The sequence below is a fragment of the Protopterus annectens genome, chromosome 12.part0 (genome assembly GCF_019279795.1).
Source record: "Protopterus annectens isolate FY-2018-M chromosome 12.part0, PAN1.0, whole genome shotgun sequence".
Taxonomy (NCBI): domain Eukaryota; kingdom Metazoa; phylum Chordata; order Ceratodontiformes; family Protopteridae; genus Protopterus; species Protopterus annectens.
The window spans coordinates 1,386,177,859-1,386,195,382 of NC_056746.1; the positions used below are offsets into that span (position 1 = coordinate 1,386,177,859).

The following is a 17,524-nucleotide window of genomic DNA, read 5'->3' on the forward strand; positions in this document are numbered from 1 at the left end:
TTCTTCTGATTCCTCTTCTGATCAGGAATTATCTATACCTCCCTATGAGGATTCTGATGCTGAGGAGTCTATTCCATCTGCATCTCCTCCTGAGGATTATTCATTTGGAGAAACCTTGAATACTTTGAGGGAGCATTTTCACTGGGAGAGTCGAGACTTCTCAGAATCAAAAAAGCGGCTCAGGGATTTCCTTCTTCCTCAGCACAGGCCTTTAGCCATTCCCTCTGTTTTAGACACCGTGGATGATGTGTTTTAGGAGTCGAGCTTGACCCCTGACTCCTTACCTCCGGCTCCCAGTAATCCTGACAGATATTACAGGGTCCCTGACTTGCATGAAGTTTTATTTAGAAACCCTGCTGCTGATCATGCAACTATTTCACAGGGTCCAAAGGGAGTTAAGGCCTCAACAGCAAAAAATCCTACCCCCTCTGACAGAGATTCAAGGGCACTGGACAGATGGGGAAAAATGTTTATACATCTGCAACCTTGGCAATCCGGGCCTTAAACTGTCAATTTCATATGCTTAAGTACCATCAACATGTTATGGGATTGCTGAAACAGAAAAGTGTTGATTTCTGAATGTGCAGAAAATAAAGAATTGCAGGAATTAGTGCATGCAGCTGAACAAGTTGGAGCGCATACTTTGCAATGTGATTTTGGTTCCTTAGAGGCCTCCTGCAGGGCAGCAGTTACTGGATCTGTGATTAGGAGGCATGGCTGGTTAAAGAACAGAATTTGCCTGATCATTTTAAAGCTAAATTGCTAGATGCACCTTTACAGCATGATTCTCTGTTAGGTATTAAGGTAGACGAGGTTTTAAAGAAAATTGAAGATAAAGCTAAGTCTATGCAAACTGTTAAAGGCTTCGTAGAAGTGCAGCCACCAAGATTCAGTGGACACTGTCCTACAAAAAACTGGTCCTTTCCTGTGTCAGACAGAGCTCAAAGGGGCAAATCCAGACACCTTAAGGGATCCAGATACCAGGCACAAGATTCATACAGGTCAAAGCAATGGGGCGCTTCCACCTCCAAATCTGGAGGAGATAAAGCGCAAACCTACAGAAAGCAATCCCAATGACTTCCCTCTGCCTACACCAAGCACTTATCTTTTGGCAGCACCCATAGGGGGGAAATTAGCACTTTCTGCTCAAAATTGGCAGTTAATAACCCAGGACAAGTGGGTACTAAACATCTTATCACAGGGATACAGATTTCATTTCCACACTCTGCCAATGGCAAATGGGTTGCCAGATCTGCCAAAAAATCAATGGGCAGAGGCACAGAAACAGGTTATGTCCCTCATGGATATGGGGGCCATTCAGACAGTACCAGAACAGGAAAAAGGGCACAGTTTTTACTCAAGACTGTTCCTGGTACCCAGAAAGGACAAGGTCTGGCGGCCAATACTGGATTTATCGATTTTGAACACGTACCTGGACATTCCAAAATTCAAAATGCTGACTTTGCAGCAGCTTCTGCCCATGCTGTGCAAGAATGCTTGGCTGGTGACTTTAGACCTAAAAGAGGCATACTTGCATGTCCCAATACAGTCGTGCAGAAAATACTGCAGATTCAAGGCTGGCTTAATGCATTACCAGTTCTCTGCAATGCCCTTTGGCTTATCTACTGCACCCAGGGTCTTTACAAAGTGCCTGGCACCAGTAATTGCATTTTGCATACAAAAAAGTATACAAATATATCCTTACTTGGACGACTGTCTCATTCAAGCAGAGAACAAGGACACTCTTCGACACCTGGCGTTTGTGAAAAGGCTTCTAACATGCCTAGGGTACACAATAAACGAAAAGAAGAAACAACTGGTACCCTCTCAAAAGATAACATTCCTGGGTGCAAGCTTGAATACAACTGCCCAGATGGCTTACCTCATGCCAGACAAACAAAGGCAACTGACTACATACTTCAAACTGATGGCAGCCAAAACCCAGTTATCTGCAAGACACATTATGCAGGCTCTCGGCTTCATGGCATCCTGCATCCTACTGATTCCATATGCAAGACTGCATATGAGGAAACTTGAATGGTACCTAAAAAGTTTATGGAGTCAACCTTCTCATAGTCTGGAAGCAATGATTCCTCTCATTCCCTGCCTACAACAGGAGTTTCTATGGTGGGCAAAGGCATGTCACCAAAACATGGGACGGGCCTTCATTCTCCCCCCTGCCAGCCAAACCTTAACAGACCCATCGGATTATGCCTGGGGGGCCCACATGGCAGGAAGATGCATTCAGGGCATATGGACCCCAAAACAAATGCATCTACATATCAACCAGAAAGAGATGCTAGCTGTTAAACATGCCCTAACAGCCTTCAAGGACTTACTTCATCCAGGACAGCTACTGATAAAGACGGACAACACCACAGTCATGTGGTATATAAACAAGCAAGGGGGCACACACTTGTACCCCCTTTGCAGATTAGCCATAGCACTGTGGGACTCAGCTTTGACCTACCGAATACATCAAGCTCAATTCCTGCCAGGAAAACAAAATACACTGGCAGACTATTTAAGCAGAAACCTTATGGATCATCACGAATGGAAACTAAATCTACAAGTCTTCAGCATAACAGAGAAATGGGGGAGCCCAGACATAGATCTAGTTGCCTCTCCTCAAAATTATCAACTGAAAAGATTCTGCACAAGGACTTATCACAGACTAGCATGGAAAGTGGACGCCCTATCCTTCAGTTGGAAAGACCTATCCGTTTACACCTTTCCTCCTCTGCCTCTTCTCCCCAAGGTCCTCCTAAAAGTCAGACGAGAAACCAAAGATGATACTAATTGCCCGGACTGGCCCCGCCAGTACTGGTATCCAATCCTAAGGAACTTGTCTCAGACATACAGACTTACAGACATCTGTCTCACCCGACAAGCAAGATTCACCGGGATATCCCAAACCTTAAGCTGACAGTGTGGGTTTTTTCAGTTCCTTTAATAGCCAGACAACCTATGCTCTCATGTCCTGTCCGTCATGTACTTTGTCATTCCATAAAGCTTCTGTAAACATTTTTACAGAAGTGGAAAAGATTTGTTGTTTTGTGCACTTCAGAAACACATTGACCCCTTTTTAACCCCTGTACAAAGTGCCCTTGAATTTTTGGTAACAGTTTCCTGTACCATTACAGTTCAGTTAGCAGTCATCTCTAATTTTCACATTAAATTTGAGAGCTCCACCCTGGCTTCATCTAAACTTTGTAAGGCTTTCTTGAGAGGTACCCTTCTTTTGAAACCTCCTTTATGTTATAAAGATCCAACTCCTCCATGGGACTTAAATTAGGTACTGCAGGCCTTGATTCATTCACCGTTTGACCACGAAAATGTGATCTTAAGTTTCTGACCTGGAAGACTGTCTTTCTGGTGGCTATCACCTCTACTAGAAGGATTTCAGAACTTCACCCATTGTCCTCTAAACCTTCATACTTGATTTTTCATAGAGATAGGTGGTATCGCGAACCAATCCTTTCATTCCTAAGTTGGAGTCAGTCTAACATCAACCAGTCCATTCATCTGCAAGTGTTCTTCCCTAAATTTGCAAACAGAAGTGAATATATGCTGCATTTATTGGAAATCATTTATTGGAAATTCACGGACAGTTACATTTTTACTTGCATAGAACAAAAGAAATTAGAAAGACTGATCTATTTGGTCTCCTTTGCAGATTGTGAATTGTGTAAATCCGTTGTAAAGGTAACTACCCAGATGGATTGCATATCATTTGTCTACAATTCTTACCAAAACACTTGAGATGTTATTCAACTAAATCCACAGCTAATTCAGTGTTTCTGTCTTGGGCTTCCATGGATGATATATATGTGACTGCAACCTGGCCAATCTTCATACCTTTATTACTCCTTACAGACTGGATCTGGTCTCGAAGGGAAGAGCAGCCTTTGGCTCAGCTGTGCCCTGGAATATCCTTCCTTAGAGTCCACTCAGGATTTCAGGTAGCAACTTAGTCCAAACTGTTAGGGAATGAATGAAAATTGACATCGGGTAAAGAAGTCATGTAGTCACCATAACGTTCCATCTGTGCTCATTTTCATTCTTCCTCATCTGCCCTCCCACCAGCTCCCAACCTTTTTTCGCAATTGATTTTTGGAAGAACAAGACGTTCAAAGGACACCACAGATGTTCATCATGTTTCACTGTTGCAGTCATGACTGTAGGGTTCTCACCTGCCGGCAGGCAGTCCTCGGTCGGCCAGAATCCCAAAGTCTGGGTCCGGCGTCGGCTGTTCAACCATGCTCCCTGACGTCAGAGCACCAGGAGTACAAAGCTGACAGCCGACGCCATCTTCTCCAGTCTTTCTTGCCGTGCGGTGATAGCAGTTCGCAAGTGCCGGTCGGCTGACTCCTGACTATTTTTTCTGATAAACTTCAGTCCGAAGACTGACTTCTCCACTCAAAGCTAAGTACCCCGTTGGGGAAACTTTTTTCTTGCTCCAGTCCGATGTCAGAAAAAGTTAATAATTGTATTTCATGTGGGAAGCAAATACCTCATAAGGATTTTCATTCTTACTGTATTCCTTGCTTAGGCCCTGACCACGACGTGCTAGTTGTCGGTTTTGTGCTAGATTCAATCAACGTACAATTAAACGAAGGTACGATTTTGAATTTCATTACTTCGGTAGGCACTTTAACTACAAAATGTTGTCGGATACGGTTCCGGCTACAAGAGTTCACCAACGTCGCAAGGATAAAGACAGGCCTCCGAGGTCCAAATCTGATGATAGCTCACAAGCGGAGCCAGCTTCAGGTTCGGCCGTCGTCAGTGAGGCGCTTTTGCAGCCCCTGTCGTCTGCCATTTCAGAACCGATGGCCGAAACGGACTCTCATGAGGAGCCAACCAGGCCTTTAAATATCTCTTTTGTAGGACCTTCGGACAATGCTCCGGTTGGGTCCGGAGCCGCTGTGCAGGTACCGGCTTCCGAAGGGGTTTTCAGGGCCTACTCAGCTTCTAATAAAGGCAAAGACAAAGGCAAAGACTCCTTCTAAATCAAAGACTGCAACACAGGCCTCTTCTGAACCGGCTCCCAAGTCACAGAAACAGTTACTCATGATGGAGGATTTACTTACTATGATTAGGGGTTCACATCCCCCTCCAGATAAAAGGCCAAGGCAGGATGTTTATTATGATTCCTCTGATCAGGCTTCTGTTTCTTCAGTTTCGTCTTCTGACCAGGAATATTCTTTCCCTCCTTATGAGGATTCTGATGCTGAAGAATCCATTCCTTCAGCTTCTCCCCCTGAGGATTTCTCTTTTGGGGAAACTTTGCATGAAATGAGGGAACATTTCCACTGGGAAGGACAGGAGTATTCGGAATCTAAGAAAAGACTAAGGGATTTTCTTCTTCTCCCCCAACATAGACCCCTGGCTATTCCTCCTGTTTTGGATATTGTGGATGATGCTTTTTCGGAGGCTAACTTAACCCCTCATTCTTTTCCTCCTGCGCCTGTCAAGCCTGATAGATATTACAGGGTTCCTGATTCCCAGCAGTTTTTGTACAAGAACCCTTCTGCTGACCCTGAAACTATTTCTCAGGGTCCTAAGGGAGTTAAGGCCGCTTCTGCCAAAAATCCCATTCCCACTGAAAAGGATTCTAGATCTTTAGAAAGATGGTGCAAAAAAGTGTGCACTTCTGCTACTTTGTCCATTAGGGCTTTAAACTGTCAGTTTCATATGCTGAAATACCAGCAATTTCTCTTGTCTGTTTTAAAACAAAAGCTAACTTCCATTTCTGCCTGTGCAGATGATAATGAATTACATGACTTATTGCATGCCACTGAGCAAGTTGGGGAAGCATGGCTTACACTGTGGATTTGATGCCTTGGAGGCTTCTTGTAGGGCTGCTGCCTCCGGCACAGTCATTAGAAGGCATGCATGGCTAAAGGAACAAAATTTGCCAGAACAAGTAAAAGCTAAATTATTGGATGCTCCTGTTCAGCATAATGTTTTGTTTGGATCAAAAGCTGAAGAGGTGATTAAAAAGATGGAGGACAAGGCAAAATCCATGCAAACAGTTAAAGATTTCTTACAAGTACAGCCACCAAGATTTAGCAGAAATTGGCCTTCTAAAAATTGGTCCTTTCCCACTTCAGACAGGCCTCAGAGGGGTAGATATAGACGTTCCAGAGGAAGGCCTCAAACACAAGGTTCTTATAGACCAAGACAGTGGACTGCTTCCACCCCTAGGGGAGGAGAGGACAGGTCACAAACTCATAGGAAACAAACTCAATGACTCCCTCTGTTGGGCTGCAGGAACTTCTTGCCTGGAAGCCCCTCTCGGAGGAAAAACTCTCTTTTATCAAAATTGGACTCGTATAACCCAAGACAAGTGGGTTCTGGATGTGGTTTTAAGAGGTTACAAATTCCAGTTTCATCCCTGCCAAGGCCAAGCGGATGGCCAGACCTTCCAAAACATCAATGGACAGAGGCCTTAAACCAGGTGGAAGCTCTTTTGGCTATGAAAGCCATAGAACTGGTCCCACTTTCAGAGAGGAGACAAGGTTTTTACTCAAGGCTCTTTCTAGTCCCCAGGAAGCAAAACTCATGGAGACCCATTCTGGATCTGTCAGTCTTGATCACCTTTCTAGAGATTCCAAAATTCAAGATGCTTACTCTACAGCAGCTACTTCCAATGCTGTCCAAAGATGCTTGGATGGTAACTTTGGATTTAAAGGAGGCATATTTACACATTCCCATCAGGCAGGAACGCAGAAAATACCTCAGGTTCAAGGCCGGATCGAGGCACTTTCAATTCTCTGCGCTGCCCTTTGGATTGTCTACTGCCCAGGGTCTTCACCAAATGCCTGGCTCCAGTAGTAGCTTACTGCAGACTCAAGGGAATTCAAATTTACCCTTATCTGGACGATTGTCTAATTCAGGCAGACAGCAAGGATGTCTTACTCCAGCATCTAGAATTTGTTCAGAACCTCCTCAAGTTCCTGGGATTCTCTGTAAACATAAAGTCAAATTTGACACCCTCACAACAGATAACTTTTCTGGGTGCTCTTCTAAACACCACAACCCAGATGGCATTTCTAACATCTGAAAAACAATTACAGCTGGCTTCAACTTTCAAAACCTTGGCAACTTTAATTTGGCTATCTGCAAGGAGATTCCTGCAGGCTTTGGGTTACATGGCCTCCTGCATCCTTCTTGTACCATATGCAAGACTACACATGAGGAAAATACAGTGGTACCTAAAAAGTGTATGGTCTCAGCATTGCCACAGTTTAGACATACTGATCTCCGTCCTGCCTTGCCTTCAAAAGGAATTTCTTTGGTGGTCCAGGGCATGTACTCTAAACAAAGGGAAACCCTTCTGTCTGCCTCCTGCCGCTCAGATTCTAACCACGGAGGCCTCGGATTATGCTTGGGGAGCCCATTTTCAGGGCAACTGTCTGCAGGGCCTTTGGACAAAGGATCAGAAGCACCTGCATATCAATTTAAAGGAAATGTTAGCCGTCCAGGAAGCTCTACTGGCCTTCAGGAATCTTTTTCATCCAGGACAACTATTAGTACGGACAGACAACACCACAGTTATGTGGTACATAAACAAGCAAGGGGGATCTCATTCCTACCCCCTTTGCAGACTAGCCATGGATCTATGGAACACAGCTCTAGCTTGCAATTTGGACCTTCAAGCTCAGTTTCTACCAGGGAAGCTAAACTTCCTGGCAGACAATCTGAGCAGAAACCTTTCAGATCCACACGAGTGGATGCTGGACACCAAAATATTCAGGATGATAACAGCAGTCTGGGGATGTCCTCACACAGACTTCTTTGCATCCCACCTCAATCATCAACTACAGAATTTCTGCACCAGGACTTTCCACAAAGAATCTTGGAAAGTGGATGCCCTATCATTCAGTTGGAGGAACCTCTCTGGATATGCCTTTCCGCCTCTTCTTCCACGGGTATTATTAAAGATAAAACGGGACAAGCCCAAGATGATAATCTTGCTGGCCCCGAATTGGCCTCGACAGTTTTGGTACCCAACTCTAAAAAGCCTATGTCTGGAGCTCCCTTGGGTTTTACCTCAGTCTCCGAACCTTCTGTCCCAACATCAGGGTCAGGTTCTACACTCATGTCAGAACTCTCATCCTGGCGGCCTGGTTAATCCAGGGCCTTTGATTTCTTCTTTCCTACCCAAGCAGGTTATGGATGTCATTTTAGAAGCCAGACGTCCTAGTACTAGAAAATCTTATGCAGGAAAATGGAAAAGATTTTGTTCCTGGATGCAGGCTCAGGATTCTGATCCTCTTCTTCCAAACATTCCTTTAATTTTACTTTACTTGACAGATCTCTTACATAAGGGCCTCTCTTTCTCTTCCATTAAGATACATGCCTCTGCTATTTCTGCTCATTATAATACAGACCCTCCAATCTTTTCCCACCAGCTCATGAGACAGTTTCTCAGAGGAGCTAAGAACTTAAGACCTCCTAGATCTCCTCCCATTCCTGCTTGGGATCTCAACTATGTTTTGGAAAAACTAACCTTGCCTCCTTTTGAGCCTGCCGCCTCTTCTGACATCAAGTTTTTATCTTGGAAGACAGCTATTCTGTTAACCCTAACCTCTGCCAGGAGAGTTTCAGAGTTACAAGCTCTTATGGCTGTGGAACCTTATATTATTTTTCATCAAGACAGAGTGTCTTTGAGGACTAATCCTACCTTCATGCCTAAGGTGGTTTCCAAAGTGGCTTTAAATCAGACTATCCACTTGCCAACCTTTTTCCCCACTCCTCAAAATAAAGGGGAAAGGATCTTACATTCCTTGGATGTACACAGACAACTACGTTTTTACCTGGACAGAACTAAGGACATCAGAAAATCAGAACAATTGTTTGTTTCTTATGCTTCTAGGTAAAGCCATTTCAAAACAGACCATTTCTAAATGGATTGCTCATGGAGTCAGATTTTGTTATTCTCACCATGGAAAGCAAATCCCAGGGAGTATACGGACTCATTCCACCAGAGCTGCTGCCACTTCTGCGGCTTTTCTCAGGGGAGTTCCTACCAAAGACATTTTGGAAGCTGCAACTTGGAGTTCAGTGCATACTTTTTCTAAGCACTACAATCTACCTCTCTACTCTAAGTCTAGGGCAAGCTTTGCCTCTGCAGTCTTGTAGGGCCTTTTAGCCGCCCCTTCCTCTTTATGACCACCTCCCTTTCTTTCAGCTTTGGGATTCTACCCTACAGTCATGACCGCAACAGTGAAACATGAACATAGTACAGTTGTGTACACCTACCATAAATGTAGATGTTCGAGTGTCTTCACTGTTGCAGTCTGGGTTTCCCTCCCTCCTGTCCCCTCTTATTTTTACTTTTGTGTGGTTTCTTTTTTCACCATTCTTCTGAGGTGCATTTGCAAAGGATATGGGACCTTTCTCATTTTGGGACTCCTGACATCTGGGGCAAGAAAAACTAGAGAAGATGGCATCTGCTGTCAGCTTTGGTACTCCTGGCGCTCTGACGTCAGGGAGCATGGTTGAACAGCCGATGCCGGACCCAGACTTTGGGATTCTGGCCGTCCGAGGACTGCCTGCCAGCAGGGGAGAACCCTACAGTCATGACTGCAACAGTGAAGACACTCGAACATCTACATTTATGGTAGGTGTACACAACTATACTTTCCTTATGTTGAGCTCCAGATAATGGCTTCTTCTATCAGAAATTATTGTTTCTTAAATTGTCAACCAGCAAACAATATCTGGGATATGTTAGGGGTTGGTGCATTGTGGGTAAGGGAGGACCTTGAGAGGCTTTTTTTTGTGGCCGTGAGCTAAAATAACAGCTGGGTTGGATCAGAATCTGATCCAAACCCAGCTGCTGAGGAAGAATACAAGTGGACAACACAGATGGAATGTTAATAGGTTCATAGGTTGGTACTAGGCTATTGGCCCAAGGGCCTACGTAAGCCTAGCCAACAAGGTTCCCTGGCTTACGCCACCCAAGAAAGTTATTTTCCTGTGCCACTGTCGAGCAGAGAGACACAAGTGATCCCCGGGGTGTATTTCCTATTTCCCATCCACTCATCAAGATTTTTCTTGAAGAGTGCTAATGAACTTTGCTTGACATAGATGGGTATCCTGTTCCAGAGTATGGCAAGTCTCTGGGAACAGGAATCTATCCCTCTAGCAAGTCCTGTTTATTGTTGTGACAAGGTTTAGGTCCCTAGAGCGTGTAGCTCTGAGGGATTGGGATTTCTTTAGGTGTAGCATGTCCAACAGCTCTGGGTTTTGACATAGCTTTATATGTTAGGCAGAGATCACCTCGGAGTAGGCAATATGCTGCGGAGTAAAGCTGGAGTTTTTTGAGGCGGCCAGTGTAGGGCATTTGTTTGAGGCCAGTAATACTCTTTGTGAGGTACTTCTGTGGCCTTTCCAGCTGCTGCAGATGTCTTGAGGTACATTCCAAAAGGGACGTTGTACTCTATAATGGGTCTAATGAGTGTCGAGTAGAGGGGAACAATGACCTCATTTTTCCTGGATGAGAACCCTTTTATGATGGTGTGCCACGTAGAAGGACTTCCTGACTACTGTGGTGATGTGACTATCAAAGGAGAGACTACTGTCCACCCAGGTCCCAAGGTGTCATCACACATTTGGTGTTAAGTAGATTGCTGCCTATGTAGTAGTTCATGGGTACAGAGTTTTTACCAAAGGGGATGACACTGCACTTTTTGGCATTGAGCTTGAGGCCATGGCTCTGACACCAGGCATCTGTCTCAGCGAGGCCTTTCTGTAGGATGTCCACATCATTTGGGGACTTGACTGTGGCTCCTAGTTTGCAGTCATCTGCGAACTTCGTTAGCCAGAGGCCTTCTGTGTTAGCCTGTACTTCAGAGAAGTCAATACCAAACAGGAGAGATCCCAGGACGGAACCCTGTGGTACTCCACTTGTCACTGCTTTGAGGCCAGATTTGGAGTCTGCAACTTTTACAGTGGGGGTTCTGTCATTGAGCCAGTTGGCAACCCATCTTGTGACGTAGGGATTTATACCTAGTTTAGTTAGTTTAGCTATAATTCCAGAATGGGGGATGGTGTCGAAAGCCTTGGTGAGGTCAAGATAGGCTGTGTGAACCACCTTACCCTCCTCTTCGGCTTTGGTGACAGTCTCAAAGAAGTCAATCAGGTTCAGGAGGCATGATCTGCCTTTCACAAACCCGAACTGGGTGGGATCCAGAGTTTGGAGGTTACCAATGTCTTTGAGTTCCATGATACGTTCCACTCATCAGGCTAATAGGTCGATAGTTCCTGGGATCAGTGGTGGCTCCCCCTTTGTGGAGTGGGATAACTGTTGATGTGTGCCATTCAGTGGCACAAAGCCTGATGCGAGGCTATTATTGAACATGGTGCTTAAGTGGGAGCCAGTTCGTTCTGACGTTCGTGTAAAATGCAACCTGGGATGTTGTCCGGTCCCATGGATGCTGTGTTTTTGGCTTTAGAGAGTGCAGCTTTTACCTGCGTAGTTGTGATTACAGGGACTCTGCATTCTTCCTTTATAGATGTGGGCCCTTTAGGGGGGGGGGGGGAGTAAAGTTAGCATTGAACCTATCTGCCAGGATGTTGGCAATATCAGTTGGTTCTGTAATTTTCATGCCGTTGTGCTGTAACTCAGAGCAGATCTGCGTGCTGCCATTGAGATTCTTGACATAGCTATAGAATGCTTTGTGGTTGTCCTTAGAATTAGTGGCGATTTTGTTTTCGTAGCTAGCTTTGGAGGATCTTATAAGGGATCTCAGCTTCTTACTAAGGCTGACCAGGGAGCTCCTCCACTCATGGGATTTTACTCTCTTGCAACAGTTTCTTCCTTCTGTTGTAGAGTTTGTTTATGGCAGGGGACCACCAGATTGGCTTCCTTTTTTTGGAGAATAGCGTCTTGGTTCTGTTTGGGATAGCACGATCCATGCACTTGTGTAAGTGCTTATAGAATGGGATTCAGCAGTTGTAACTGTATTGTCCATCTGCATGGGTGTCATGAAGTTCACCACTTCTGTCTTAAGCATGGTTGGCTTTGGAGAAATTTTTTACTGTGGTTTCCTTAATGGGGGCGGGATGTGGATATCAAGGGTGATTAGCTTACGGATTGGGCCAACGAGGAGTTCACTTCATGTGTGGAACACCGGTCACTCATGTTGGTAATGACTAGGTCTAGGATATTGTTGCCCCTGGTGGTGGCCGTGGATAAGTTGATCCAGGGCATTGGAGTTTATGAATTCCAGAAAGCGTTGAGCTAAGGAGTTGGTACATGAGTAGTTTCCCCAGTTAATGGTGGGATAGTTGAAGTTGCCCATTATTAGAGTGTTTGGTTGAACCCTAATATTTTCCAGTACATCAAGAAAAGAGGAGTAGGAATCCTGGGGCATGGTGGGGGATCTGTAGCAAGGTACAATTTGGATTGTAATTTTGCCCAGAGTTAGTTGCACTTGAATAACCTCGGATGCATTATGCTGTGCAACTAGCCTGGAGGTGTGGATATCCTTAATGAATATGGACACACCTCCACCTTTGTTTCGGTCCAGGTTACATGGCCGAAAGGTGTGGTATGAGTTCTAGCCTGGTAGTGCAGGGGTGCTCTCTGGTGAGTACATAACTGTTTTCCATTCCTTTATGCCCAGAATTCCATGGTAAGCTCTTCTTCCCTGCAGCCATGAGTAAGGTAAAACATGTATCAGAAATTGATTGAATTTTGTAAATGCCCAAAAGGTAAAATGCTTGAGCAAGTGTTTTACACGGCTGTAAAATGATTATATGAAGTCTACAAATTGTACTGTTTTCATAAACATTTAGGCACAATGCTGGCAGTTGCACACAGGAAATTTTGCATGCAGTGTTGAGGATCTGCATCCTCAGCATTTAAACTACAGTACTTCATGTTTGTGATCTGTACATCACCTGACTTTGATAGCTTGCTCCATGGCGTAGATGGTTAATATCATGACTGAGGCCCAAGTGAGCTATGTTTGCTAATGGAATTGGGTGCAGAACGGTGGGAGTGAGCAGTCAATGCTTGCCAGCCATTTTAGGATATAGTGTATGCCCTGCTGCACAAGTGACACCTGTGGGTCAGACCACATGCATAGATTCCGATATGCAGAGGCAAGATGTGAGAGCATAATCCCACAAAGGAGAGCATGTCAGTCTTGCTGGGCTTAGAAGCCAGGATTGTGGAAGCCTGCACTTGTACAAAGGAGGTACTGTATTATGACATCTGTTTAGTGGGAGAACTGGTTAACAGCAGGCATACCTCCTGATTCCCTGTTGAATAATGGTCTGCAATCAACTGCAAATCATTTTGTCCCCTTGTGCCTGCTTTCTTCAGATAGCATGAAACGGGAGCTGATGAATGTTAGTGTAGAGAGGGAGATAGTGGTTTGATGGTGTTGGAGAGATGTGTGGACCCAAAAGAGCATACAAAATGTTTTCAGTTTTACTTGTTTGAAATGAGTCTGCTTATTTTTCTTTACTAAGAGTGAATGCAACTGTTAAATATAGGCATGTTGGAATGCCTGTGTTTTAAGATGTATTTTGGCATTTGTAAGCCGTAATTGGATAGGCAGCCTCAGATTCTCTCCAGGTCTATCTTCTCTTGCCCTCCTTGAGGTTAGAGGGTAGTTTTGAATTAGGGATTTTTGTCTAGGCCTGAAAAGGTCTGTAGACCTCTTGCCTAATACTTGCCTGTAAACCTATGCATGCTAATAAAAACATCGAGTAGGTAGCAGAAAAAAGTACATCTGATGTTTCTTTCTTATTTCTTTAAAGACATTCTCGTAAGCGATGGGAGCGGTTTGTACATAGTGAGAATCAGCACTTGGTGAGCCCCGAAGCTCTTGATTTCTTAGACAAATTATTGAGATATGATCACCAAACACGTCTTACAGCACGGGAAGCCATGGAACACCCTTATTTTTGTGAGTATGTTTTATTGCATTAGTTAGTTAAAGTTAACAGGATATTAGTCAGTGAATGTGTGTTTGACTGGAAATCATGGTTGCAACAACAGTGTAATAAGGTATATCTTTTTATCACGTGTGTGGGTATCTAGGTGGAAGGTGACTGCTTTTTTTCTGTGCAGCATGTACAGTTTTTATTTGAGAAGGCCCTAACTACTTTTTCAGCACCTGGACAAGACTCTCTAGTTTTTCTATGGATTGAGGGAGGCTCACCTTGAAAGAGCAAAGAACCTGTGATTTAAATGTAAACATGTTGAGACTTTAAAAGGCCTTTGGGGTGTAGCATGTCATTGGCTAGCATTGAAGTTGGCTGTGCATCCCTAGACTACTGCAAGCGTACCACTTCTGGAATCTTACTCGTCAGGTGGTGCCAGTCCCTTCACATTTCCATCTGAGCTCTTTTGCAGTGTACTTGGAATCATTTTTATGCGATACTAATACATAGAAGCTCAAAAAATTAATGCCTTTTTCAGAAGGGGAAGAAGGGCTAATGTATGCTTTCCCCCTTATTTATTCCCAAAGTCCTGGTAAAAGAAAGGGAAGATGAGATGCATTTGATTTTGGCCTGGGCAAACCTAGTTCTTTGTTCAAATCAAGAAAGGGAAGCCCTTATGGTCTTTGAGGATCACTGCTGCAGTAGCCTAAGGTATGTGGGTTATATCCTGTACCCTTATCCTTCCATTAGTTTGCACCCTGTTGACCCAAAATGGGGTAGATTGATGCACCCCAGTTTCAGCAGCCTCAGATGGACTGCCATGAGGGGGGGGGGGGCTCCTGATCTCTTATTGAAACCATAACACACCAAATGTACTGTCTCTCCTGCAGGAGACGTGCAAACACACACAACCCCATCCAATGCAGATGGAAGAGTTCTTTTTCAGGTGTGTTTACTAGATCACACTAGAAACATCCTCAATACAACAAGATTTTTGTTCCTTCAACCTCATTTATTGTAAACGTAACGTATGGAAGTGCATCCTTTGCTTGTTTCAGCTTACCTCCTCATGGGTCCCCCTCTTTTCCACCTGTCCTGCATTTAAATTGCTTCATGCATGAGTGTCTCAACCAAGACCACCTAGGAAAAATGGTGTGCTCATCACAGGAGTTACTTCAACGACCAAATTCATATACGGTGATCATTATGTGCATGTCTACTTTAGAGTGACCAGACAAACTGAGATCCTGGACATCTCATAGTTAATACTGATGTCAGACCAATGCTGCCTATCAAGGGGAGAGAATAGTCTTCCCCATCTTTATTCCTTTTTGTCATGGTCCGCATTTGGTCATCAGTTTGCTGAAAGAATTAGGAAGAATCTGCTTAAGAATTTTTATGCTCCTGTCTTAAACATTTTGCAGCTGTTGCATTTTGTGCTATTATGGCAGGTCTGGGGCCCATGACTACCCATGAAAAGATTACTGATACAGGTGATTGGAGGACTTCTTTTGTAAGAGAAGCAGTATGGAATGGTGGCGTCCTGTCCTCAGGAGATCGATGACCAGGAAGTGGACAAGGTGCTCAATGCCATAATGACCTGCTTTGGCCTGAAGACTCAAGTTCTGCAGAAGCACCAGCTGGTAAGACTCCTGGCTATAGAGACAAATGCACAGTCACCAGTTGTCCCTTTGAAGGTTGAGGAGGAGGATTGTGCCTCTAAAATGGACCTCAGTTCTTTCCTGCTGTATGTATGACTGTAGTCTGCAGATGCCCCCTTCTAGATGAGTTTCGGATAGACATTACAGCTGTATAAGAAGATATCCCAGTCCTTTGATATCAGTCTAGTTGGACACCATTGCAGTATCTCCTGCATCCACCTGTCCATCATCCCTTCTGAGCCTTAACCATTGAGACTGGGGACTTGAGCCTAGTGACTGCCATCCCACTACTGTGTCTCGAAGCCATTTTTAATTTCCAGTGATTGCTGAATAAGATGGTGTATGACAAAAAGGTTAATACCTGCTTTCCCTAGCACCTGGGCCCAGCACTTCTGGACTTTAGATTGCAATGAAAAGGAAAAAGACACTTCAGCTCAACAGATGTTTGACTGCTCTTGACACCTCTCATATTTAAAAACAAGGTACATGGACTTCCTGAGCATTTGAGCAGCTTGAAAACACTACCTTCCCTGTAGTGTTGCAGGTGTTTGAGGACACCTTTGAAGAGACATTTCTAGAACCAGATTGTAAGACCCCGCTCCTAAAAAGTCCTAGTAATGTTGATAAAGTAGAGGAAATGACTAAATACTTGTATAAAATGGATTTGCATCCACTGGTCATTTTGTTTGCCATGAGAAGAGATCCAAAACTTGACAGCCAGTAACATATTGGAAAGGCGGAATTTTATATTTTAGCAAAATAGTTTGTATTTGTGCAGATATACTCTGTGGATTTCTAGTGATAGTACCATAAAATATGAATATGATGGCATAAATTCATCCTCCCAAACTGCTGCTGCTTTGTCAGTGGTGGTAAGACCACATGCCGGATTCAGAATTCATTACCCTCCTGAGGATATCAAAGACCAGATTTTCTCTCCCCACCTCCTTGACGGTTACTGGCTCTTTGGCCATCCTGCTTGAGAGATCTTTAAAAAAAATTTAGAGGAACAGGAAAGAGCATGCAGACGTAGAAAAGCTTTCATCTCAAATCCAGTAAGAAGCAGTCTGTGTAAATTATAGCCCTTATATGAGAAGCAAACTTGGTCTGATCAGGCTAGACAAAATAAAACCTTGGTAAAAGGGCATTTGGAGAGGAGAAAAAAGCTGTTTTGCATCAATGGTAATGGGATTTCCTCAGTCCTAGGAATTTTATCCTTAGAAATGACTACAAAACAGTGCCCCTCGCCAAATAAAAGGCAAGAGGTTATGGTTGAATTCACTGGTTCATCTTTGCATCAGCTTCGTAAGAGAAGTAATATAAGGCTACAAAATCTAGTTTCACATCCTATCCATTTTCAGAAGAGAAACACATTGTTACTTGGTGCAGGACCAGAAATGGATCATTTACTATCCTTGTGCAGCCATGGGGACAGATACCTCATGCAGAAGAGGGCTCAGAGCTTTACAGAGAGCTCCTAAGTTCCAAAAAAAAGACAGACCCCCCCCCTACATGACTAGATTATCAGGGTCAGGTTGCTAACCCTTCAGTCTCTTACCCACCCCACCCCACCCCAAACATAAATACCGCATTTCTCTTTTGAAGACTCTGGACATGAGCTACTCATATGTCTTCTAGTGAAAGGAGATTGACCAGATTTTTAGGCAGGCTGTTAAAACTCCCACTTGATCTCCTCCTCGTTTGGGTTCTGCAGTACTTTAGGAGTATTCAGCACATGCTTTTGTTTGTTGTCCTTTTTTTTAAATATGGGATATCCAGATTTTCCCATACCTAGACAATTATTTGAACCAGGCCACCTGTTAGGAAAAATTACTAAAGGTCTAAACAGCTTTGGTAACTAGGAATTTACATCAGCTGTCAGAAATTAAACCTGCAACCCTGTAAAACCATACTGTTCCCAAAGGAGCTTCTGCTCAAAGTAAACAATCCCA

At 44.0% G+C, this 17,524-nt stretch overlaps 1 protein-coding gene across 1 annotated transcript in view; it reads left to right on the forward strand.

Moving 5' to 3' along the window:
* Positions 1-17,524, forward strand: part of CSNK2A1 (casein kinase 2 alpha 1) — a 1,738,971-nt gene that overhangs the window by 1,477,251 nt on the left and 244,196 nt on the right. The window contains exon 12 of the mRNA XM_044090445.1: positions 13,786-13,934. Within this exon, the coding sequence (XP_043946380.1) occupies positions 13,786-13,934 (149 nt within the window). The remainder of the gene's footprint in view (positions 1-13,785; positions 13,935-17,524) is intronic.